The sequence below is a fragment of the Xyrauchen texanus genome, chromosome 32 (assembly GCF_025860055.1).
Source record: "Xyrauchen texanus isolate HMW12.3.18 chromosome 32, RBS_HiC_50CHRs, whole genome shotgun sequence".
Taxonomy (NCBI): domain Eukaryota; kingdom Metazoa; phylum Chordata; class Actinopteri; order Cypriniformes; family Catostomidae; genus Xyrauchen; species Xyrauchen texanus.
Genome location: NC_068307.1, coordinates 29,274,231 through 29,300,100, shown reverse-complemented (window position 1 = coordinate 29,300,100; position 25,870 = coordinate 29,274,231). Strand labels below are relative to the sequence as shown.

At 40.6% G+C, this 25,870-nt stretch overlaps 1 protein-coding gene across 3 annotated transcripts in view; it reads left to right on the top strand.

The window, feature by feature from the left end:
• Positions 1 to 25,870, top strand: part of LOC127626122 (LIM domain-binding protein 1) — a 48,315-nt gene that overhangs the window by 11,967 nt on the left and 10,478 nt on the right. Inside the window, exons 1-3 of one of the 3 annotated variants that reach the window (XM_052101694.1) lie at positions 727 to 840; positions 21,221 to 21,323; positions 24,451 to 24,495. In XM_052101694.1, coding sequence (XP_051957654.1) covers positions 816 to 840; positions 21,221 to 21,323; positions 24,451 to 24,495 — 173 coding nt within the window. In that variant the 5' untranslated portion in view covers positions 727 to 815. Of the gene's footprint in view, positions 1 to 726; positions 841 to 14,098; positions 14,368 to 21,220; positions 21,324 to 24,450; positions 24,496 to 25,870 lie in introns of those variants that run through there. The other 2 variants (XM_052101695.1, XM_052101693.1) reach the window with 2 other exon arrangements.

The following is a 25,870-nucleotide window of genomic DNA, read 5'->3' as shown; positions in this document are numbered from 1 at the left end:
AAATATTCTTCTAAACATCTTAATTTGTGTTCTGCAGAAGAAAGAGACACACATCTGGGATGGCATGAGGGTGAATAAATGATGAGCGAATTTTCATTTTAAATAAATTGATGCTTTTAATTTAATTATAAAAGGCAAGTAAATATGTATTAATTAACACATTATACACACAATGCACAGTACTTGTGTTTCTGTGTGGCTCATGACTTTCAAACCTAAAACAATCTTAAAATACAGAAAATGTTTGTTTCTATAGTGAGATGAAAATGTTCTTGTTATAAGTTGAGTTGAAAGATATCTCATCAGCTGGCATTTGCTCTTATTGTGTGGAATTTATCAAATTAAATGTTAAAATTTATTTTGTATTTTTAACACCTAGAAAAGTTGTGGAAATACCATTTTAATGAATTGGTCAAAAACTGTAATTTTGTAATGTAACCTTGTAACTTAGTAATTCAAAAGGCAATATTCATTGACCGCATTCTACATAGTCAACAGTGTTTCGAGCCGCAGTGAAGGGCGAGTGTGCTTTGGGGCAGTTTTGGGGGCAGGGGTTTTGCATTAGAGGGTGTTATCAAGCCTGTGACAGATGTATACCTCTTGACTTCCTGTTGACTAGAGAATACTGAGGGGTTAGATAGTACTCAGCCTTCCCCCAATCGCTTTAACTACACCCCTTCAGCTGAAAGCCTGGCTACAAAAGATACCCGAGACAGACAGACAGACAGACAGACAGACAGTTCGTGCTTGCTCATGTTCACCGCGTGTATCTCTAGTGCTTCTGTCTTCTGTATGAAACATCAGAACTTGTCAACATGATGGATGAACTAGAAGCAGTAGGTGAGACTTGCGTGTTCTTCAGTTCACTGTAGTCTTTTCTCTTGATGTATGAATGTTGTTGAGGGTTTGAGGAGAATGAGTGTCACTGATGTACAGTACACTGAAGGGGTTTATTTTACAATAAATGGACATGAAATATAGATTTAGGTACCGATGTCGTTAAAACAAAAAGTCATAAATGAGATACGAGCAGTAACTGATTACATGTAATCTGGATTATGTAACTAGATTACAGAAATCAAGTACTTTTAATTGGATTAAATGACATTTAAAATACTTGTAATCAAATTACAGTTACTTTTCATGGATTACATTATTACACATTAATCAGGCAAAGACACAGATGCTGAACTGATTGGATTAGTCCGGTAAAGTTTCGTACATTATTTTTGCACTCTAAATTATTCCATGAGACTCGGGATTTTATGAAAGCATACGATACGATTTGGTGAGAAACAAACGGATGTATCTAATGTATGATCTCCTGTGTGCATTCATGATAGGACACGAGAGCAACAGTTCAAGCACCCTCGTCACGACATTGGGGCGTTCAAGCAAAAGCACATTTTGTTTATCTAAAAACAGATCCTCCACATGCTGTTACATCCTTGTGCAGTCTCTCTCTATCTCCCAACTCCTCCTATCATGCTCACAGACACTCGCCATTGGATCATCGAAGTGTCAATCATTGTTACCGGTTGTTACTGGTTGCCAGTCTGTTGTTGGCTCCATTTTCTACCACGCAGTTGTGTGTTATCTGCTCTACTTATAAATAATACATAATTGTGCTGTCCTGTTGTTTACGCATTTTGTCACTCGTTGTTCATTGCTCGTTCCATAATTGTGACATTTGTGCGTGTTAACATGGGGCAAAGAGGACAGGTAAATATGTCATGTGACTTTCATGGTGCACATGTAGTTACATCGTTTGTATTAGAAACACTAGTTAAGCAGTGAGTGCCACCCCTTGTTAGGTTTGTGTTTGTGCAGAGCAGATGAATAAGGGCGTCTTGACGCTGACGATTGGTAAGTTTCACATTTTATTTTGTTAGTCAGTCTAGGGGGATTGGGGTAAAGTTAACATGCGTGTTTTTGTTTTGTTCTTTGATTTGGCACTGCTTACGTCCTCTTCCCCCCACCTGTTTTTTCTGCCGGTACTGTAAATATTGTAAAACCTTCAAATTTTCACCTGTCACACATATTCACGTCACCAACCATTTGTATATAAATGAACCACTTTGTCTTGGTCTTTTGTACCCAGTATTCACAATAATAATTTATTCTCAGTGTTACACCTTTTATACCTCTGGGCATATTGGGGGTTGTAATAACAGAATTGATGCATTTCTATGCCCAGCCTTATTTTTTTTTTTACGTTTTTGATTGTGCCGGTCCACAGTGGATGAAGTTACCCGCACAATGCCAAAAATAGAACACAAGGGATCAATATGAATGTACCAGCACTCGTCACGGCTGGTTATGTCAAAATCTCTGATGACCATATAAAATAAACCTTTTATCACGTGTTGTTTGCCGTCAGATTAGGACACGGTGTGACTGTGGCTGCCAGCTCTCATGATCAACTCTTCAGACATGTTTAGTAAGTTCTGTTCTCTGTTTTGTGCAGTTGTGTTCTATTCTGTTGTCACTATCACTGTTTTTAGATAAACAAAACGAGTTTTCGCTTGAACGTCCCAATGTCGCGAGGGGGCTGTGACGTTGTAATACATTATATTTCAGATTGTTTCTCATCAAATCTTATTGTATATATTTCATAACAATCATGAGTCTCATGAATAATTAATTAGACTTCTGAATTACACTTTTGTGTTCTTTTGAAGCTTGAAGAGGTGGTCACATAAACTGCCATTGTATGACATCACTGAGCACAATTTTAGTCATGTAATAATGTAATCAGTACCTGATTACATTTCAGAAGTAAACTACTCGGCACTGGATATGCAAAAAAATGAAACTAGCATGACTATGTAGGAAATTGATGAATAGAGCTCAACAGGTCCCGCCCACTTTTTCAGCCATCTTGGCTCCAGAAGTTTTTTCCCATTCATTTTCTCCATAGTAGTTTAATAAAATCCTTAATTAAAGAGTTTTGCACCATGAATCAAACCAACCAGCTCTGAAGTGAATCACAACATTATACATTCTGATTTGAAGCAAAAAAGTATTTGAAAATCAGACAAAAAGAGAAAGATACAAGACTGTGTACTTATCGTCTTTAATGAGGGAATGAACTACAATCCCATGATGCATTGCCAATGATGTATTTGAATGAAAAATGATGGGAATATATAAAATTACTGATTTAAAGTTGTTGATTATAAGTAGTTTGAGAGTGTAGGGAGAGCAACTCGATTGCATCATTCAAAGTGCATCATGGGAGTGGGCGGAGCTACAGAGCTGTTCTGTGATTGGTGGATCTCTCTTCAGGATTATGGGTAGAGTAGTTCTTCACCAGAAATTCTGCAATTAAACAAGATTTGTTTTTATGAAGTGGAAATCATGCTGACTGATGTTTTGAACAGAAGCAAATACCATCATCTGTCTTAAAACGTTTATAAGTTATTGTTAAAAATCAGTTCGCCATGGAGAAATGTATGGAATTTTTAATTCCAGAAACAGACTTATGCTGTTTAGCGCTCATTTTACAAAGTTATTATACCGCAGAAGGCTGCCATAGACAATCACAGAGTACGTGCAGATATTAAGGCTGCTTTCAGAATAAATATTATTTGCTTTGTGAATCGTTGTGTTGCATCTTTGTGCAACCCGCAGCAGTCTTAAGTGAAGTTAAACAAAGTCTTGACTATAGTTCTGCAATAACATGCTGTAAATATGTTACAGAAGATCTCTAAACGGGTTTAACAGCCACTGCAAACTGTTTTAGGGTGAGCTGCTCAAATTCGAGTTCTGACCACCAACATTTAGGAATCCAGCTGATCCCAGACCTGTTCTGAATTGGATCAGTGAGTGTGTGAACAGAGCAGTAATTAAGGCCCCCGTGTCATGATGCCCTGACAGCAAAAGCTGAAGCCTGAGCCTGAATTTGATCCCCACACACATTAGAAGATTAACCTTTGTGTACCATTTCAATGGCCCAATCCCCGTGCCGTCCTGGGACAACACTCAGAGTGTTTCCATGGTGATGGCAAGGAGAGGGCTCTTTGGGTTTGACACTCATACATAAGTGCAAACCATACACACACAAAGGCAAATCATTATTTTATCAGTGCCACATAGAGTCAGACAATACAAAATTGAACGACTTGTTGGCTATGACAGTTTTACCACTAAATATGCATATTAGTTTAAAAATACTGCATGTTCTTGACCACAGGACCTTGGTGAAACAACCCATAATGTGACTTATTTCCAAGTGAAACTGGCTTCATCAGCCAATGAGTAAAGTTCTTTCCGAAGTGGAGCAGGTCATTTTGATTTAAGGTTACGGGATGGGAATTAACAATTCCTCTTAACGATTGTGGTTACATTAATTATTCTTTCTGTTCTTTTTGAGGGAGTATAATATGAAATCTTAGCAGCCTGTTACCAAATGATATTTTAAAAGAACAGAATCTTGCTAAAGGTGAGCTTTTGCAACACATACTTTTTATTAGGATACTTTAGTAATTCATTCATTTGTATTAAATATCAGATTTCACTGTACACTCAGTATGTTTCTTACTGTAGATTCAAAAGAATGGCTCGGTCTTGTGGAAGTAGAACGGCACAAATCACTTACAGCACCTTTAATGTGGTCATGTAAACACATAAGTGGCATTCTCAAGTGGCCTGAGAGAGTGAGTGAGCGAGCTTCAGTCAGGCCTAAGAGAGAGAGTGAGTGAGCGAGCGAGCTTCAGTCAGGCCTGAGAGAGACAGTGAGTGAGCGAGCGAGCTTCAGTCAGGCCTAAGAGAGAGAGTGAGTGAGCGAGCGAGCTTCAGTCAGGCCTGAGAGAGACAGTGAGTGAGCGAGCGAGCTTCAGTCAGGCCTGAGAGAGACAGTGAGTGAGCGAGTGAGCTTCAGTCAGGCCTGAGAGAGACAGTGAGTGAGCGAGCAAGCTTCAGTCAGGCCTGAGAGAGACAGTGAGTGAGTGAGCGAGCTTCAGTCAGGCCTGAGAGAGACAGTGAGTGAGCGAGTGAGCATCAGTCAGGCCTGAGAGAGAGAGTGAGTGAGCGAGTGAGCTTCAGTCAGGCCTGAGAGAGACAGTGAGTGAGCGAGCGAGCTTCAGTCAGGCCTGAGAGAGAGTGAGTGAGCGAGCGAGCTTCAGTCAGGCCTAAGAGAGAGAGTGAGTGAGCGAGCGAGCTTCAGTCTGGCCTGAGAGAGAGAGTGAGTGAGCGAGCGAGCGAGCTTCAGTCAGGCCTGAGAGAGAGATTGAGTGAGCGAGTGAGCATCAGTCAGGCCTGAGAGAGAGAGTGAGTGAGCAAGCGAGCATCAGTCAGGCCTGAGAGTGAGAGTGAGTGAGCGAGCGAGCGAGCTTCAGTCAGGCCTGAGAGAGAGATTGAGTGAGCGAGTGAGCATCAGTCAGGCCTGAGAGTGAGAGTGAGTGAGTGAGTGAGCGAGCGAGCGAGCGAGCATCAGTCAGGCCTGAGAGAGAGAGAGAGTGAGTGAGTGAGCGAGCGAGCTTCAGTCAGGCCTGAGAGTGAGAGTGAGTGAGCGAGCAAGCGAGCATCAGTCAGGCCTGAGAGAGAGATTGAGTGAGCGAGCAAGCGAGCATCAGTCAGGCCTGAGAGTGAGAGTGAGTGAGCGAGCGAGCGAGCGAGCTTCAGTCAGGCCTGAGAGAGAGATTGAGTGAGCGAGTGAGCATCAGTCAGGCCTGAGAGAGACAGTGAGTGAGCGAGCGAGCATCAGTCAGGCCTGAGAGGGAGAGAGAGTGTGGTTTAGACAACATTAGAACAGAAATGCTGAAGTACAGTCCTGCAGTAATGTAGGAGCCCTGTTAAAACTCAATCTGCAATCTGGCTATTTCCCTGACACCTGGAGTATGGGCTTAATACACCCATTATATAAGAGTGGAGACAAACCCCAATAACTACTGACGCATTTGTGTGAGCAGCAATCTGGGGAAGACTTTCTGCTGTATCTCATAGTGTTGTAGTTGCAGTGAATTATTGAGGCTTAATGCCATTTTTATGCCGTGTTGTTCATAACAATTGTCAGTTGAGGGCGCTATTGTGCTGCTGTTGTTCTTAACAACCGTTTCTGCATGATGTCTTTCTCAATAAAGCTAATTCGATATCTTTGGAGGGCAGGGTTTTGGAAATATGGGTGTGGCTAATCCAACGGCTCGGTCTTGTGGAAGTAGAACGGCAATAATCACTTACAGCACCTGTATGTGGTCATGTAAACACATCTAACAGGTTTTGGAGGAGTGTATATGTGCATGAACAGACTGGAGAACAAACATCATAGGATGGAGCTCAATAACAAGTCCGTGGAAAGAATACAACATTTCTGGGGGTACCGTGGGAAAAGCACATACACTATACGCATTTAAACACACCAATGTAAAATATCAATGGTCCCTCACATTGGAGTTAATGCACACTGGGGTAATCCCAGAGTTTGATTTAAATATCTGTTTTATATTTGTGTTGCTCTGTGTGTCTGTGTAATGGGTCTGTGTGTGTGTTCATCCACAGCAGGGTGTGTTGCAGCTCTCTGTGTGTTTTACATTTACATTTACATTTATTCATTTGGCAGACGCTTTTATCCAAAGCGACTTACAAAAGAGGAAGAACATCAGCGAATCATCTTAGGGAGACAGTGGTACAAAAAGTGCCATATTACAAAGTTTCATTATCATCATAATAGTATACAAAACAGATTTAAGTGCAACAAGAAATGTAAATATTTTAATTTTTTTTTTTTTTTTTATTGACCGGTTAAGTGCTTTTGGAAAAGATGTGTTTTTAGCCGTTTTTTGAAGATAGAGAGTGAGTTAGCTTCCCGGATTGAGTTGGGAAGGTCATTCCACCACCGTGGTATGATGAAACTGAAAGTCCAGGAAAGTGTTTTGGTGCCTCTTTGTTTTGGTACGACAAGGCGACGTTCCTTAGCCGACCGCAGGCTTCTGGTGGGAACGTAGCTCTGCATAAATGTTTTTAGGTATGCTGAAGCAGACCCAGTGACTGTTTTATATGCCAGCATCAGGGCCTTGAATTTAATACGTGCATGAACCGGCAGCCAGTGGAGAGAGACGAGGAGTGGTGTAACATGTGCTCTCTTAGGTTCATTAAAGACCAGACGTGCTGCTGCATTCTGGATCATTTGGAGAGGTCTAATAGCACATGCAGGAAGGCCTGCAATGAGAGCGTTACAGTAGTCCAGTCTAGTTATGACAAGGGACTGAACGAGCAGTTGTGTGGCATGTACAGAGAGGAAGGATCTTATCTTCCTGATATTGTAGAGTGTAAATCTACAAGATCTTGCAGTCTTTGAAATGTGGTCAGTGAAATTTAGCTCATCATCAATGGTTACCCCTAGATTTCTGACCGTTTTGGAAGGCGAAACTGTAGTTGGACCCAGCTGCACGGTGATGTTGTGTTCAACAGCAGGGTTGGCTGGAAAGACAAGGAGTTCGGTCTTGGCTGGGTTGAGTTGAAGGTGGTGTTCCTTCATCCAGGCTGAGATGTCTGCCAGACAGGCAGCGATTCGAACAGTCACTGTGGTGTCGTTGGGCTGGAAAGACAAGTAGAGTTGCGTGTCATCAGTGTAGCAGTGGTAAGAGAAACCATGTGACTGGATGATGGGTCCCAGTGATGTTGTGTATATGGAGAAGAGAAGTGGCCCAAGCACTGATCCCTGAGGTACCCCAGTAAGTAACTTGTGTGGCTTGGATACTTCCCTTCTCCATGCTACCTCAAAGGACCTTTCTGAGAGATAAGACTTGAACCAGTCAAGCACAGTTCCAGTGATGCCCAGTTTAGAGAGTGTGGAGAGTAGGATCTGATGGTTGACTGTGTCAAAGGCAGCAGAAAGGTCAAGAATATTAGAGGTGGTACAGTTACGTGTAAAAATGAGGTCCAGCTGGTTGCCCGACCTGTGAGTTGCTGTGGTGTGTAGTCTTTCCAAGTCAAATGAGGCCAGAAGAGTATTCAGTTCAATGGCCTGGGGTTTGTCCTGGTGTATGTTGAAATCACCAAGAACCACAAGTGGCCTGCCATCCTCTGGCAAGGAGGACAGCAGGACATCCAATTCCTCAAGAAAGCTTGTCAGCTGACCTGGGGGGCGATAGATGACAACAACATGTAATTTTGTGGGTTGCATTGTAGTAATGGCATGGAATTCAAAAGATGTATTGTTACATAGTGAAGCCTGTGGTGAAAAAGTCCAGTTATTATAAATGAGCAAACCTGTTCCCCCACCCCTACCAGTATGTCGAGGGGTGTGGGAGAAGGAGAAGTTGTCGGAGAGAGCAGCAGGCGTTGCTGTATCCTCAGGACGTATCCATGTCTCTGTCAGTGCCAGGATGCTGAGGGTGGACTGCGTGGCGAAAGCTGGAATGAAAGCAGCTTTGTTCACAGCAGACTGGCAGTTCCAGAGTCCCACTGAGAACGAGAGTGGAGCAGGTGTTGAAGTGCAAAGCGGCCGTAGGTTGTGTGGGTTGCGTTTTGTCTTGCATCTGTATCTTGTGAACGGTCTACAACAGATAACAGGGATGTGCTTGAAGGCATATGTTATTAGTGAACTAGACATGATACTATGTATATATAAGTAAAATAATAAAAGAGATAGAATAGAAAAATACTTAAGTGCTTTGGTGAGTGGCGCCTTGTCAGTGTCCTTGCTCGGTGGACTCGCACAGGTAGACTCGCTGGTCTTTACCCAAGGAGGGCTTCACACGATGGCCACCACTTCGCTTCCGCGTCAGCATTAAGTCCAATAAATAACCACTTTTACGAGCCGTTCAGTGGAAAAAAGCAGCCACGCCTTAATGCTACTTATCACAACAAAGCTAGTCACGTGGTCACCCGAAACCGAAACTCAGGGTTGCGCAGGAACAAATGCAACTTCTGTACAGCGCAAATAAATTATGCTGCACTTAGCAATAAATAATACTCTAAAACAAGTGAAGCACTGTTTGCAGACACTAAAACGACAATAGTTTTACACACACACAGGATAACCAACCCGAAGTCTAAGCAAATCTAGCAACGAATCCTACGTGACAAGTTTAAACAAGTCTAACAATTCTATCAGCGAATACTATGGGACAAGTCAACACAAATATAGCGCACACACACCAAACACACGTCTAAGCGACCCGCGTTCAAGACAGTAAACAAACAGCACCTGATCTAGCAATGAATACCACTATAACAACGTTAAAAACAATGAAATAAACACACTTACATACAACTGCAGACTCCTGTAGATAGATCGCTTCTCCTGCGTTTTAGGGTGAGCAGTGAATGTAATCACTCTCTTGGGACTTTAGGATGCATTATAAGTTGTGAACGCATTGAAATATGTTTTGACAGCATGATGTGAGCTTGCATTATTTTCCACTCTATAATACTGGACCTACTGTCAGCATCATTGATTAGCCACCTCTGTGCTAAGTGGCTTACTATCGACCCGGGTCAGAATTGATTATTTGAAATTCCCAGTTGTATAATTGTCATTTATCGGGCACTTGTCAGTCGAAGAGCATCAGACTATGAAGTGGACTAATGCAATTGAAATGTTTGCATGTGTAATTGAAGCATTGATTTGTTTTTACAAGCCTGAGGATGCTAATCTCTTCTGAATATGTGCAGGATGTGGTTATTCATTTACGCTTGAGTGATATTTTTATTATGATATTTTGCTGCCAAGCTGCAAATGCAAAACATGTTCTTCTTTATTGCAGCCTCTGTAATATGCTTGAGTCTAGCTGACGTTTGGATGCACACCATTTATAGCACACAATTTCAACTTGACAGCCTCTAAATTGGTCATGATATTGAGATGCACTTAGTGCTGCTGATATAATGTACATGTTTGGAAGTCATGATTTATTTCTCTATTGGTTGATATGTGATAATGATGACAGACAGAGAGAGATCTACTTGGCAAACAAACCAATCTAATGAATCATATCAAAATATTGCATTAATATAACAATAATATATTATTATTATATAATATAAATAATATATACAATATACACTGTGTCCTTTTGACAATACCAGATTGACCAGCTTGAAATCCTGCTGGGATAACTAGGATCATCAGGTTTATTATATCTGAAAATCTCAAATTTATGTTACTTTTACAATTCAACTTTTTACTGAAATTATTATGATGATATTAATATTAGTATTGACAGCATTTGCTAAATTGAAGCATGTTCACTTTAGATTCTGATATTAAACACTCACAAGTAGCTGCAGACTGTAAGAGATCCAAAACAGAGACGGATCCTCCCCAAATACAGACTCAGTGATCACAGTCAAACATGAACGAGTCTCACTGTGTGTTACTGGAGGAGATCAGATCAGATGCTGGTGTTACTGGAGGAGATCAGATCAGATGCTGGTGTTACTGGAGGAGATCAGATCAGATGCTGGTGTTACTGGAGGAGATCAGATCAGATGCTGGTGTTACTGGGGGAGATCAGATCAGATGCTGGTGTTACTGGAGGAGATCAGATCAGATGCTGGTGTTACTGGGGAGATCAGATCAGATGCTGGTGTTACTGGAGGAGATCAGATCAGATGCTGGTGTTACTGGGGAGATCAGATCAGATGCTGGTGTTACTGGGGAGATCAGATCAGATGCTGGTGTTACTGGGGAGATCAGATCAGATGCTGGTGTTACTGGGGAGATCAGATCAGATGCTGGTGTTACTGGAGAGATCAGATCAGATGCTGGTGTTACTGGGGAGATCAGATCAGATGCTGGTGTTACTGGAGGAGATCAGATCAGATGCTGGTGTTACTGGAGGAGATCAGATCAGATGCTGGTGTTACTGGAGGAGATCAGATCAGATGCTGGTGTTACTGGGGAGATCAGATCAGATGCTGGTGTTACTGGGGAGATCAGATCAGATGCTGGTGTTACTGGAGGAGATCAGATCAGATGCTGGTGTTACTGGGGAGATCAGATCAGATGCTGGTGTTACTGGAGGAGATCAGATCAGATGCTGGTGTTACTGGGGAGATCAGATCAGATGCTGGTGTTACTGGGGAGATCAGATCAGATGCTGGTGTTACTGGGGAGATCAGATCAGATGCTGGTGTTACTGGGGAGATCAGATCAGATGCTGGTGTTACTGGAGGAGATCAGATGCTGGTGTTACTGGGGAGATCAGATCAGATGCTGGTGTTACTGGGGAGATCAGATCAGATGCTGGTGTTACTGGAGGAGATCAGATCAGATGCTGGTGTTACTGGGGGAGATCAGATGCTGGTGTTACTGGGGAGATCAGATCAGATGCTGGTGTTACTGGAGGTCAGATCAGATGCTGGTGTTACTGGGGAGATCAGATGATGCTGGTGTTACTGGGGAGATCAGATCAGATGCTGGTGTTACTGGGGAGATCAGATCAGATGCTGGTGTTACTGGGGAGATCAGATGCTGGTGTTACTGGGAGATCAGATCAGATGCTGGTGTTACTGGAGGAGATCAGATCAGATGCTGGTGTTACTGGGGGAGATCAGATCAGATGCTGGTGTTACTGGGGGAGATCAGATCAGATGCTGGTGTTACTGGGGGAGATCAGATCAGATGCTGGTGTTACTGGAGGAGGAGATCAGACCAGATGCTGGTGTTACTGGGGGAGATCAGATGCTGGTGTTACTGGGGGAGATCAGATCAGATGCTGGTGTTACTGGGGGAGATCAGATGCTGGTGTTACTGGGGGAGATCAGATCAGATGCTGGTGTTACTGGAGGAGATCAGATCAGATGCTGGTGTTACTGGGGGAGATCAGATGCTGGTGTTACTGGAGGAGATCAGATGCTGGTGTTACTGGGGGAGATCAGATCAGATGCTGGTGTTACTGGGGGAGATCAGATCAGATGCTGGTGTTACTGGGGGAGATCAGATGCTGGTGTTACTGGGGAGATCAGATCAGATGCTGGTGTTACTGGAGGAGATCAGATCAGATGCTGGTGTTACTGGGGAGATCAGATCAGATGCTGGTGTTACTGGGGAGATCAGATGCTGGTGTTACTGGGGAGATCAGATCAGATGCTGGTGTTACTGGAGGAGATCAGATCAGATGCTGGTGTTACTGGAGGAGATCAGATCAGATGCTGGTGTTACTGGGGGAGATCAGATGCTGGTGTTACTGGGGGAGAACAGATCAGATGCTGGTGTTACTGGGGGTGATCAGATCAGATGCTGGTGTTACTGGGGGAGATCAGATCAGATGCTGGTGTTACTGGGGGAGATCAGATCAGATGCTGGTGTTACTGGGGGAGATCAGATCAGATGCTGGTGTTACTGGAGGAGATCAGATCAGATGCTGGTGTTACTGGAGGAGATCAGATCAGATGTTGGTTTTACTGGGGGAGATCAGATGCTGGTGTTCTGGGGGAGATCAGATCAGATGCTGGTGTTACTGGAGGAGATCAGATGCTGGTGTTACTGGAGGAGAACAGATCAGATGCTGGTGTTACTGGAGGAGATCAGATCAGATGCTGGTGTTACTGGGGGAGATTGGATCAGATGCTGGTGTTACTGGAGGAGATCAGATGCTGGTGTTACTGGAGGAGAACAGATCAGATGCTGGTGTTACTGGGGGAGATCAGATCAGATGCTGGTGTTACTGGGGGAGATCAGATCAGATGCTGGTGTTACTGGAGGAGATCAGATCAGATGCTGGTGTTACTGGGTGAGATCGGATCAGATGCTGGTGTTACTGGGGGAGATCGGATCACATGCTGGTGTTACTGGAGGAGATCGGATCAAGTGCTGGTGTTACTGGGGGAGATCAGAGTGCTGGTGTTACTGTGGGAGATCAGATCAGATGCTGGTGTTACTGGGGAGATCAGGTCAGATGCTGGTGTTACTGGGGGAGATCAGATCAGATGCTGGTGTTACTGGAGGAGATCAGATCAAGTGCTGGTGTTACTGGGGGAGATCAGATCAGGTGCTGGTGTTACTGGGGAGATCAGGTCAGATGCTGGTGTTACTGGGGGAGATCAGATCAGATGCTGGTGTTACTGGGGGAGATCAGATCAAGTGCTGGTGTTACTGGGGGAGATCAGATCAGATGCTGGTGTTACTGGGGGAGATCAGATCAGATGCTGGTGTTACTGGGGGAGATCAGATCAAGTGCTGGTGTTACTGGGGGAGATCAGATCAAGTGCTGGTGTTACTGGGGGAGATCAGATCAGATGCTGGTGTTACTGGGGGAGATCAGATAAGATGCTGGTGTTACTGGGTAGATCAGGACAGATTCTGGTGTTACTGGGGGAGATCAGATCAGATGCTGGTGTTACTGGGGGAGGACCATCATGCATCAGTTGCAGCTAAATTCATTTTTGAGCTGCATACCCTCAAAACCAATCACTGCCTTATTGTATTTCACAGTACTTTTATTTTCTTATGCTCATAATGTCCTGTTAAATGCATATTTATTTTATATTGTATAGTGTATATTGTTATTATAGTTTTTTATTTTATTTGATTCATTACCTGGCACCTTATTTTAATTCTATCTTATCATTATTATTTGTCTTGTCATTATCTGTTTTGTGTATTAATGCTTTGGCAATATTGTATGTAAACACAATCATGCCAATAAAGTACTTTTAAATTGAAATTTAATTGAGTGAGAGAGAGAGAGAATCAGTCAGGCCTGAGAGAGAGAGAGTGAGAGAGAGAGCATCAGTCAGGCCTGAGAGAGAGAGAGTGAGAGAGAGAGCATCAGTCAGACCTGAGAGAGAGAGAGTGAGAGAGAGAGCATCTGTCAGGCCTGAGAGAGAGAGAGTGAGTGAGAGAGCATCAGTCAGGCCTGAGAGAGAGAGAGTGAGAGAGAGAGAGAGAGAGAGAGAGAGAGCATCAGTCAGGCCTGAGAGAGAGAGAGTGAGAGTGAGAGAGAGAGCATCAGTCTGGCCTGAGAGAGAGAGAGAGAGAGAGAGTGAGAGAGAGAGCATCAGTCAGGCCTGAGAGAGAGAGAGAGTGAGAGAGAGAGAGAGCATCTGTCAGGCCTGAGAGAGAGAGAGTGAGTGAGAGAGCATCAGTCAGGCCTGAGAGAGAGAGTGAGAGAGAGAGAGAGAGAGCATCAGTCAGGCCTGAGAGAGAGAGAGAGTGAGAGAGAGAGAGAGCATCAGTCAGGCCTGTGCGCGTCTATTGTTCGCTCAGCGTGTGAACACAAAGACTCTTGAGGCGGGTCCATCGAGCACGAGCGCCGCGGGATCTGCAGCTTGAGGCCTCGAACGACTCAAACGGGCCGATTTTACCTCATTAATCACCAATTCTCGTAATTTAACACCGATTCTCATGATCACTCTCGTCCCGGGATTCACATAATCCCGTGTGTTGTCGCTCGGTCCTCCGGTACATCAGTGTTTCAGGTAAAGCTGACGGGGTTTATTTACATGCGATTATTTAAAAGCTATTTCACCGGACTGACGGGGTTTATTTTAATTTATTGTCGGCTTTCATCCCAATAGGGTTTCATATTTGATTGTTTGTTAATGTAGTGTTTCATATGAGCAGTTCTTCTGTTCTGTCGCTGTTAGCATTAGCCTGTAGCCTCGGGTCTCATGAATGGGCTTTATTTATATTAATTTAAATGTATAATGTCTGTTTTTAATCACAGATATGAGCCATTAAAGTCGCTGAGATCGAGTAAATGTGTTAATATAACAACATATATATGTGTGTGTGTTAGTGTAAACACTGATTTGTTAATATACTGTACTCTCAATCTACTATAATTAATTCATTAAACACTAATTATTGCACGAATAAACACTTTAAATGAACTAATTTGAACTCGATGTGATTAGTGTGAACTCATTTCAGCACTAAATTCTCTCATCTGTTTTTTAAGTGGTCTGTAAGTCATAAATAAGTACTATAATATTAATAAAATCCCTACAATAAATATTAATCTCTTAGTTTATATCAGCATTCAATCCTTTAATCTGTCTTTGTTTTATATATAAATATTTATAGTGTATTTTCAGGGATTTATCAGCATATTTCACATTCTCGTGATGTCTGTTAAAATCATTCAACTATTAATTTATAAACAATATTCTGATTTATACAATGAAAATCTGATTTCAGTTCCGGAGTATTTCACCAAACCGCTTCTAAATAACAAGTGCATCTGTAATCTGTACTTCGGACATTTATGTTGATAAAATGGTGTTTTTTCTTGTAAATAATATAAGTTGCTGGTGTGAGATGCCTGTGTCAGCAGTGGCATTGGCACTACAGATCAAGTATATCTAGTGTTTCTCCTCTAATTTCCATTTACTGGAAGCCCGTCCTCATCAAGAGCGTGAAACACTCATTAACAGATCATCTGAACATCATTTACGACTTTACACATGTAATGCACCATTAGTCTGTTATTCCAGGCAGAAAATCAACACAACATGGCTGTAGTTTGTCTTCATGTATGTTATTATGATGCCTGCTGTGATTCACAATGGGACGTCCTGTATGCACTTAACTCATCGTGTGGCACATTTGAAAGAAAATTCGATTATCAGCACATTTTAGCCTAAAGTAATGCATGTACATAGGGAAGGGGTGTTTTAAAGAAAGCTATTTACTGCGTGTAGAGTTTGAGTTTGTTTTTGATTTGATTTAGAAAGTCATTAACAAGCAGCTGAACAGGATCTTTTAATGGGACGCTTTTAAAATCTCACTTAGTAGCTAAAATGACAAAACTGTTGAATATCTTTCTACACAGTTCTTGTTTTCCATCATCGCAAGCGTGTTCATGTTCAGTGTGACATATATGTCAGAGTTGTTGAATAAATTAATTCCTGTGTATGGCAAGCCATTTTAACATTTAATCATGTGCATTATAGATATCTAAAATGCAGTTTTCACTATTTGAAATGCTCATTCTTAATGTCAGCATTGGAATTATTATTCGACTAGTGAAAGTGCTCATTTTTGGTGTTAGTAATTTTTTTTGCATTAGAAAAAACATTAACACATTATATTAAAAAGACTTGTTAGTATACACATTCTTAATATAAAAAATTGAATTTCATCTGGATAAAAAAAAAAACAATTCTTGATATCTGTAATTATATTGTTACTAGTGCAAATATCCATTTTTGGTATCAACGGTTAAATTAGGCTATAATTAGAGTAAATGCTAGTTATTGATATCATTTATTTGGTTTTCACTAGTGGATGTTTATTTCATATATCTATAATGTAATTGTAATGTAAAGCTATATATATATATATATATATTAGGGCAGGGCGATATGGCCAAAAATGTTATTATGGTATTCTTTTTCATATTGTTCGATTTCAATATTTATCACGATAAACATTCACATTTACACATTGCACATTTCTTTTTACATTTTCAAGTTAGTGGAATAAAAAAATAAGTTCTAAACAGTCAAAATAATCTCTACAAAACTGCACTGGGGGTCCAGAGACGCCAAAGCAGCAGGGTCTGATGGATCTTTCTCAAAAATATTCTACTCTTTATCAATCGAGTGCATTTGAAAATTAATGTTAAAGATCATCTGTTCGTTTTGAAGCAGTGACAGTAGTCCAGCATTTGTTGGAATATTTTTACATTAAAATGAAATATTTGTATATTTCTTTAGATTCAGATACCTAAGTATGGGGCATAGAAGCCCTTGTGACTGTGGAATGGTGGTGTATGTGGGTTCAGGGGTATCCCGAGAGAACATTTAGAAAACATAAATGTCTTAATGGAACATTTGTATATTTTCATTAAAGTGAGAGACTAGTCTGCCAGTTAGTCATTTTATTGTCTTGTCATCCATTCCAGAGATGATGACATCTGATTCATTTTCACAAAATTACAACAGAAATCTATTTGTTTATTATTAAAGGCTCATAACATGCTGAGTAATAAAACTACATTTAGAAGGAAATAACGTTATGGTCAAAAGACGCTTTGGAACCACATTAACTTATGCGGCGCCTCATGTTTACACACATGCCGGAAAGAGGCGACGCGTGCGGAGCGGCATAAACAGCACTGTAGTTCTGTCACGCTTTTCACTAGAGATGATGAGAGGGCGCAACCGTCATCATGAAGTCTTGCAGTGCGGATGGAATCGATCCAGGGTCCGGACCGCTGTCTGACGTAGCCTAATAGTTAGCAAGGCAGCTAACATTAGCACGTTCATCCAGTCTGACCCTATGTTTCCACTGACACGTTGTGAGCGAAGCTGAGATTGCATTTATCCTAGCGTTGTGAGCGTCTTTGAGTGGATATCTTCCATGCCAGTGGAAACACAACCTGAGAAAGCCGAACTACTTGCGTTTTTAGTGACGCACTAAATATAGAAAATTCCTCAGCTTATCATCGATGGTTTTATCACCCAGCCTTAATATATATATTTTATTTATATTATATAATATTATGTTATTGTGTTAGGTAATAGTAACATTTTTATTTCCTAATTTCATGTTTTTGACACATTATTTTAATGCTCTGTTATAAACCCCGAGTCTTTATATCTCATGAAGCAAAACCTTTGAGATTTTGAGAGTGTCTTGCGTTCGTTATCACAGTTTATATTTGTTTGTTTATATTTTGGTGCTGCTGACGACACGTACATCACGTGCTCTTCCGGACAGTAGCTGCTCTGGTTGACATCCGCGGTGTGGCGAAGTGACGCTAGGAGTTCAACTGAATGAGAAATGAATGCGTGGTTGATGGCGTTTATAGATTCGCTTAAAATTGTGTTATTTGGGCATTAGAATTTGAAGTGCACAATAACCGCAGTTAGATGAAATAACCCCGATCAGATGATTATTAAATAATCGCAACCCCCTATTAACTAATAAGAACTTAAATTACTCTCCAAGTGATTAACACCTGAAATCTAAATATAACGTGTTGAAATTAATTTACAGCATTTTTATGAGTTCAATTGTTAATATTAGGAATGGATATTTGTGCTAGTAACAAGGTAATTATTGATATAAGAAATTATTTGGAATTTGAACTAGTAAAAATTGTATTCTTGATCTCAGTAATTGTGTTTTGAACAGGCGTGAATGAAAGATGATTGTGAAACTGATCTGATATCAATGTTTTTAACTATTTGAAATGGGTTTTTCTGTGAGCAATGATTTAATTTAATTAATAATAATTAATGTTTTAATAGTGCAAATGTTATTACTTTTACCAAAAAAGCTTGCGTTAGTCTGTATGTGTGTCGCTGACCTGCCAACCTTAACACTGATTTGATGTTGTAGAGACTGTGTCCAGTGCGTCCCCAGTGAATATTTAATGGCTCAAAGTCTGTGGTATGAATGTTTAATAAAGGACACTTCCTGTACGGCCGTATGATTTCATTACTTTAGTTTTGACTCTTCAGCATTTGCTTTGAATCTTTAAAGTTGTGTCTCCTTTTAAATAGGTCTTTAATTACAGAATGACTCTGTAATCTGTATTGGAAGAGTAGAATAGTTCAATCTGATTGGGAATGAGTCCTTGTTTACATTGAGGATGTGTTATACACATATAGATGTGTTTGGTAGATGCTTTTTAAACAACGGATATTTGCCTTTTTTCAATTAATGTCACGTCTTTTTCCTGTGGAGAATCCTGCTTAGAATATGTTTCTTTGATTTGTGGTTTACCAATATGGATTTTTCCATGGCCGATGCTAATATCTAGGGCTGGGTACAAATATTGATTGTCCCATGCATCATGATCTTCGTTTGAATGATATTGATTCTTAAATCCCAAGATCGATCCTTCGCTTTATGTGGCAACCCTCTACAGTGCTACCAAATCTCACGTTATGCGACTAAAACTGTGATTCTCCACTGGCTAGTGAATGTTCATATTTCTGTCAGCAGTGATCGAGTCGTTTACTGGAGAAAAGTCATTAGCACAGAGACATTTCAGGTTTATCTCGTTCTGTGTGTCCAAAGACAAGATCCACAGACATGTCATTGAATAATGTCTCTTTTAATGACATTTCTGTTTATTTCACAGTTGTTGATTAAAAAAACCCAAACATTTAATTCTAATTACACATGCGCTGAAGAAATGAAGCACGCCTTCTCTTGTTATATGCTGTAGTCTTAAAGAGACAGTACTGATTTATCACCTGTTCTACATATCAATGTAAATATACTGCCTGGCCACAACAAAGTCTGCATTTGGATGTAAATAAGCAGATAATTAAGAGGATATTTTTTTATGATTGCATCATTATTGCATTTATATTTATGCATTTGGCTGACACTTTTATCCAAAGTGACTTACAGAGCCCTTATTACAGGGACAATCCCCCCGGAGCAACCTGGAGTTAAGTGCCTTGCTCAAGGACACAATGGTGGTGACTGTGGGGATCAAACCAGCAACCTTCTGATTACCAATGTATTATACAGAGCACTTATTACAGGGACAATCCCCCCGGAGCAACCTGGAGTTAAGTGCCTTGCTCAAGGACACAATGGTGGTGACTGTGGGGATCAAACCAGCAACCTTCTGATTACCAATGTATTATACAGAGCCCTTATTACAGGGACAATCCCCCCGGAGCAACCTGGAGTTAAGTGCCTTGCTCAAGGACACAATGGTGGTGACTGTGGGGATCAAACCAGCAACCTTCTGCTTAACAGTTTAGTGCTTTAGACCACTACACCACCACCATATGTTTCAGCTGGCAGCAACTCTTTTAATCCTTACTGATGCAGTGTGTAGCTTCTCTTTTCTTAATCATGTCGGATGACGTTTCCTGTGGTCATGGAAAACATGTTACTGTGCTTCAGCAGGAGCATATTTTTGTCCTGCATCAAGCAAAGAAAACTAATGAGATTGCTGAAATCACTGGAATTGGGTTAAGAACTGTCCAACTCGTTATTAAAACATAGGAGGATAGTGGTGAACCATCAGCTTCAAAATCTTGAACGATTGTGATCTGAGATCACTAAAACACTTCGTCACATCATAAAAAATGGACAGTCGAACTCACGGCAGTGTTTAATAGTGTAAGTAAGAGCATTTCCACATGCACAATGTGACGAGCACTTGCAGGATTGGGATTAAACCGCTGTGTGGCCATAAGAAAGACTGTAGGGAGGCTAATCGGAAATAACGACTTCAATTTGCTAGAGAGCGTAAAGATTGGACTGTGGGACGAAGGAAAAGGTCATGTGGTCTGATGGGTCCAGATTTACCCTATTTCAGAGCGAGGTACTGAATGTACTGAATGACCAGGTTATTCTCTGATGGGACGGGCATATTTCAGGACGACAATGCCGAGATTCATCAGGCTCAAATTGTGAAAGAGTGTTTCAGGGAGCGTGAGGGATCATTTTCACACAGAGTCCTGAGCGTAACCCCATTGAAAGTGTTGGGATGTGCTGGAGAACACTTTACGGAGTGATTCGACTCTCCTGTCATCAATACAAGATCTCGGCTAAAAATGAATGCAACAGATGTTGTGAAGTTGCGTACGGTTGTAGAAACAATGCCGTGGCGAATGTGCGACCTAAAGTTAAAGGCGGTCCAACGAAATATTGGAGTATGCCACTTTTTTTGGGAGGCCAGACAGTATACTTCTAAACAATACAAATGTAACAAAAATATATATGCAACATAATATATGTCATTTCAAGACATTCATTGATGGAATACACTGAATTTGATCATTTTTCAGAAGTTGTAATGTGCCCCATTTGATGAAAAACTAATGATAAAATATAACTAGTAAAATTAATATTTTCTAATTGTGCCTAAAAGGTTCTTTAATATTTAAGAACATTAGCTGAGAGATAATTTCTAAGTAAACAGAATAAACATGGTAACAGAAATATGAATCAAGGTCAGAAAAGGCTGATAACAGATTAATCGGACGATAGTTTTTCAGATCTATTCATATAATGTCACAACACTATCAAAGACAAAGAGTCCAAAATTAATAAAATCCCAATAATAATCAGAAAAAAGCAGATTGGGTGCATATCTTTTCACACTTGAGGTCATTGTGGTTGAATGCATTACACACACACACACACACACACTATATACATGTATATGGACTCATACTGAAATAAGAGCAAATGAAACATGTTTGAAGCATTGTAAAGACATCAAAAGAACAGTAGTAAGATCACTGAGCGGCTATAGATAAACATGCATTCTCATCTTACAAACACAGAGCTGATTGAAACTTTATTTGCTTATGACTGATGATGAAATGTTCTTTCTGTCTCGTTCAGGCTGTTCCTCCAAGTCATTCAAGCTGTACTCCCCGAAGGAGCCCCCCAACGGAAGCGCTTTTCCCCTCTTCCACCCCGGCACCATGCTGGACAGAGACGTGGGGTGAGTCTGCTCATCTAAGTACTGGCCTTTCAGGGTTACAGGGATAGTTCTGTCAGCATTTCCTCACCCTCATGTTGTTTCTTTCTTGCGTGGAACACAAAAGATGTTCTTGTTCTCACACAATAAAAGTGAATGTTGACTGAGGTTGGTCAGTAACATTCTGCCTAACGTCTATTTTTGTGTTCCTTGGAAGAAAGAAAATCATATGGGTTTGGAAGGACATGAGTGTGAGTAAATAATGATGGGTTAATAATTAACCAGGGCTCCAGATATTAAAAATTAATTTTTGTATTCACTGTCTCAGAAATGCATTTTGTTGAATGTGTGATAATATGAAGTCGTTTATATATATATATAAATAATCCCTGTGATTTAGAATTGATTTAAAGTTGATTTATGTACAGCTACATCACCAGCTCTCATAAAGGTCGACAGTTTACAGCAGGGGTCTCAATCTACTGGCCCATGGGCTGTTTTTGGAGAAAGTTTCATACAGCTCATGTGAATGGCTTGCTCAAACCCGGCCCGCAAATACATTTGTACATTCTGCATTTTGTTTTGGTCTTTAATGTTTCCTGTAATTCTCTCAAATGTTTATTAAGCCATAGCTCAATATATTCCACATGGTTTATTACACACTTTACAAAACTAGACGGTTCCATCATAATCTACGGAGCTGTCTGTACCGGAAGCATCGGCCACTCCGTTTCTGTGTTTGATGTCACTTATTTTGCCGTCCAACTGAACTAAAATGATTGAATTTTCAAATAAGAGTAAACATTGCTATTTAAATCATGTCCTTATTGTATATTTAATTAACGTCTCACCATTACATCAAAGCAGCTCGTGATATTTCTCGACTCTCATCTCTAAACGAGACCAATATCAGCTGTCATTACTGCACTGAACATGCAGATCAGTCTGATGGGTGTCTGTGAGGGAGAGATGAATCACTCCACTCCGAAAACATCTGTCCACCATGCATCAGTAACTGTAGTCTTTACCTGTGCCAATAACCAAAACTATTAACGGAGCGCCACGGCAAAATAAATATTTCGTTGTGAAATTTAGGATGAACACACGTCCACTTTTTCACAGATATGTCCTCTTTCTCAGACCCGAAAAAGCCTCAAGACAAATATGTCTTTGTGTTCACATCGATGTGCTTTCTACAGTCAGGACTATTATATATTCTGTGATTATTCTCACTCTCTGTGCACACCTGCTTCATCAGACTCTTACTGTATTATTTTGAACTGAAAGTATTGACTGTATCGAGACATCATCAATATACTTCATATCAGGGAAATATGAGGGGAGAAACAAGCCCAGCGCCTCTATTCACATACTGTCCAAACACATATTATCTGATAAGCACAAAACACATCAGCCTGGAGAGATTTCCTAAAACTGTTATCTTCACGTAAGTTCGCCTGGGCACAGCAGGAAGGCTAAAAACATTCAAAACAATCAAACAAAATATTATTATGTGCACTTGAGGTAAATGAGACTTAAAGTGGTTACATATTCACAATTGTGAGAGAGAGAGAGAGAGAGAGAGAGAGAGAGAGAGAGAGAGAGAGAGCGAGAGAGAGCGAGAGAGAGAGAGAGAGAGAGAGCGAGAGAGAGCGAGAGAGCGAGCGAGCGAGCTTCAGCTGAATCAGCAGTCATGGGTTGTTTTCTCTCAGATAGCCCAAACAGGAAATGCTTGTCTATAGGACTAATTCTGTACTGTGGTAGTAAACAAAGCTGTCAATCAGTTTCTTACATCACATTCTGATTGGGCAGTATCCAGGAAGTGGGTGTGGCCTCCAGTGTGTCAGGGTATTAAAGTGTCATGGGTGGCATATCTACAGAAACAACACTTCCTGTATGTAATGGCACTTAGAGCAATGCCAGGGGTCTTCCTTCAGCACAAGCAAAATTTTGGTCCGTTGAGGCAAATTTAATTTAATCTCTTGTTTGGCACTTTCTACGTGCTTAATATACTTCTCATCTGTAAAAGCTACAAGATTGAAGCCTGGTTTTCTTGCTAATGTGGCGCGAGCCATCACTGAACCACTTGCACCAATAATCTGCTCTTCTCTTACCTACTGTATCTCTGGAGCATGCGGATTATCCGGCCTTCCCTCGATAAGGTGGTGCAGACCACAACACTGATGCAACCCTTTTGAATTCTGTGCTGTAGAGGAAGTCAAACCTCTCAACAGACCTGACAAAGATATATGTGCATTCGCCAAAAGAAAGAGGTTTTCCAATTACACACATCACTCTTTCTAAAATTAATCTGAATTTTACAATAGTAACAGTAACTGGTATTGTGACAAAAGTTAATAATCTATTAGGTGAAATCTATTGGGCATCAGTTTTATTATAACTATAAACATTTCCTAATTGTGTTTTTATACAGTATACACACACACACACACACACACACACACACACACACCGGCCACTTTATCTACTTATTCATGTGACGATCTAATCAGCCAATCATGTGGCGGCAGTGTATAAATAATGCAGATACTGGTCAGGAGCTTCAATTAATGTTCACATCAACCATCAGAATGGGGAAAAATGTGATATTGGTTCCAGGTGGGCTGGTTTGAGTATTTCTATGTATTATTTTGAATTATTTAAATCGAACTATTTATAATTATTTTATCATTATATATTTAATTATTGTTATTTGATGGGCTTTCTCAGCAAATATTTATAAATGCGATTTAATTGCAATTAATTTGAATAATGAATCAGCTTACCATGTAATTTATTAAATAAATAATTCTGTAAATGTATAAATAGTCTCATCAATATTTAAAAGAGGGAGAAAAAAACGTCCTGTATTGTTTGTTGTTGACAACATGCCCTTTTATTTGAAAACCGTGAACAAAACTGTAAAATAAAAGACAATGTGACCCAGACTACATTAAATACAGGTTGTGTTGTTTTCCTGTGTACTTTGTCGTCACTGAGTCCAAAAGCCAAACTGTTGAGACCACTGCTTTGCACGGTTATGTGTACGTTATTGTCAGGTTTATGATGTCATCAGAGCTGTGTGGTGTTTATAAGCATGTTATGTGGTTATGAGGTGTGATCTCTGATGGTCTTCGTTTTGTTTCTGTAGCCCGACGCCCATGTACCCCCCCACATACCTGGAGCCAGGCATCGGGTGAGACTTCTATACATCACCGGTCACTGTAAAGACTCGTGATCGACTGTTATGGGTGTTTAATGGCTGATGCAGATATCCTGAGATATGCAGATATATCACACAATTTAATATAGTAAATAACATAAACATAAAATTGCTAAAAAATTCATAAACTCTTATTTGCACTATATTTACTCCATTTCATATAAAAAAAAAAAATCTAAAATAATATTGCATTTTAAGTGGCAGTTTCTTCAGATTTTTGTTTCGTCATCATATTTTAGTAATTTATTTGCACATGAAGAAATTGTTCATATATTAGGAAGAAGGAAATAACAGTAGTGCAGCAGCCATGGATGCATGTGTGCATTAACAATCGCATTGACTCAAAACATACAGACTCAAACCAATTATACATACAGTGAATAAGAGTCTTGCCAAAGTCTCTCTAGCGAGTCAGTCCACTGTTGGCCATGTTTGGAGCGCTCTCGGGAGGTTATTTCCAGTCATGCCAGTGCAGCTCCTATCTGCTTGAAAGGAGAAAGACAGAAATCTCAAAAACAGTTGGTCAAGTTTACGACCGTAAACATGTTTGAAATCAGCAGTAAAATCGGACAATACTAGAGTCATAAATTGTGCTTCTTAACCCAAAAAATTACGCTAAAGAACGCTATTTTCCCGGCATGTATAGCTAATGCGTGTTCTCGAGATGATGGACAGGCGATGTCTGTATCTAAATGGTGATTGGCTCGTTTACCAGTAAGACGAAACATCCTTTCTACATCCGTTGACATTGGGCAGAGCTAGAGCTTCTTGGTTGGGTGTTTGAATTTCTCCCATTTATTGAAATAGAAGTGGACCGTCTCTGCTAAATAATCTCTGATCCAGCACGAGCATCAATCTCCTGACAGTTTAATCGACCTGGATCTCCTGCTCGGATTGTCACGGACTGACCGTCATGATTTGTGTATCAGAGGAACTTTTGTTCCTGATCCTGAAGTTTTTGATTCTGGCTTTTGACACTTCAGAGGAAGATATTAGATGAGCGCTCGAGTTTCGAAAGATATCTGCATATTTGCAGACAGTATATATGACATTAGTGTTCTTGATATTTGCCTTTTTGTCATTAGATAAGACAGTTAAAAGTGACGAGGAACTGTTGAGGAGACAGAGTGAGAACGAAACGGACGAACACTTTAACATTGATCTCAAACGCGTCTGTCTCAAACGCGACTGTGTTGCACACCGGTCTGTTATTGTAGTTACTTGATGGCACGAAACCACAAAATGAAACGTGACAAAAACTAAACGTGGTCGTTTATACGTCTCCGTCGCTTCACATGCAAGCAGATGATTCTCAGCGCCCTCATGAATCTAATCGACCAAACGTGAA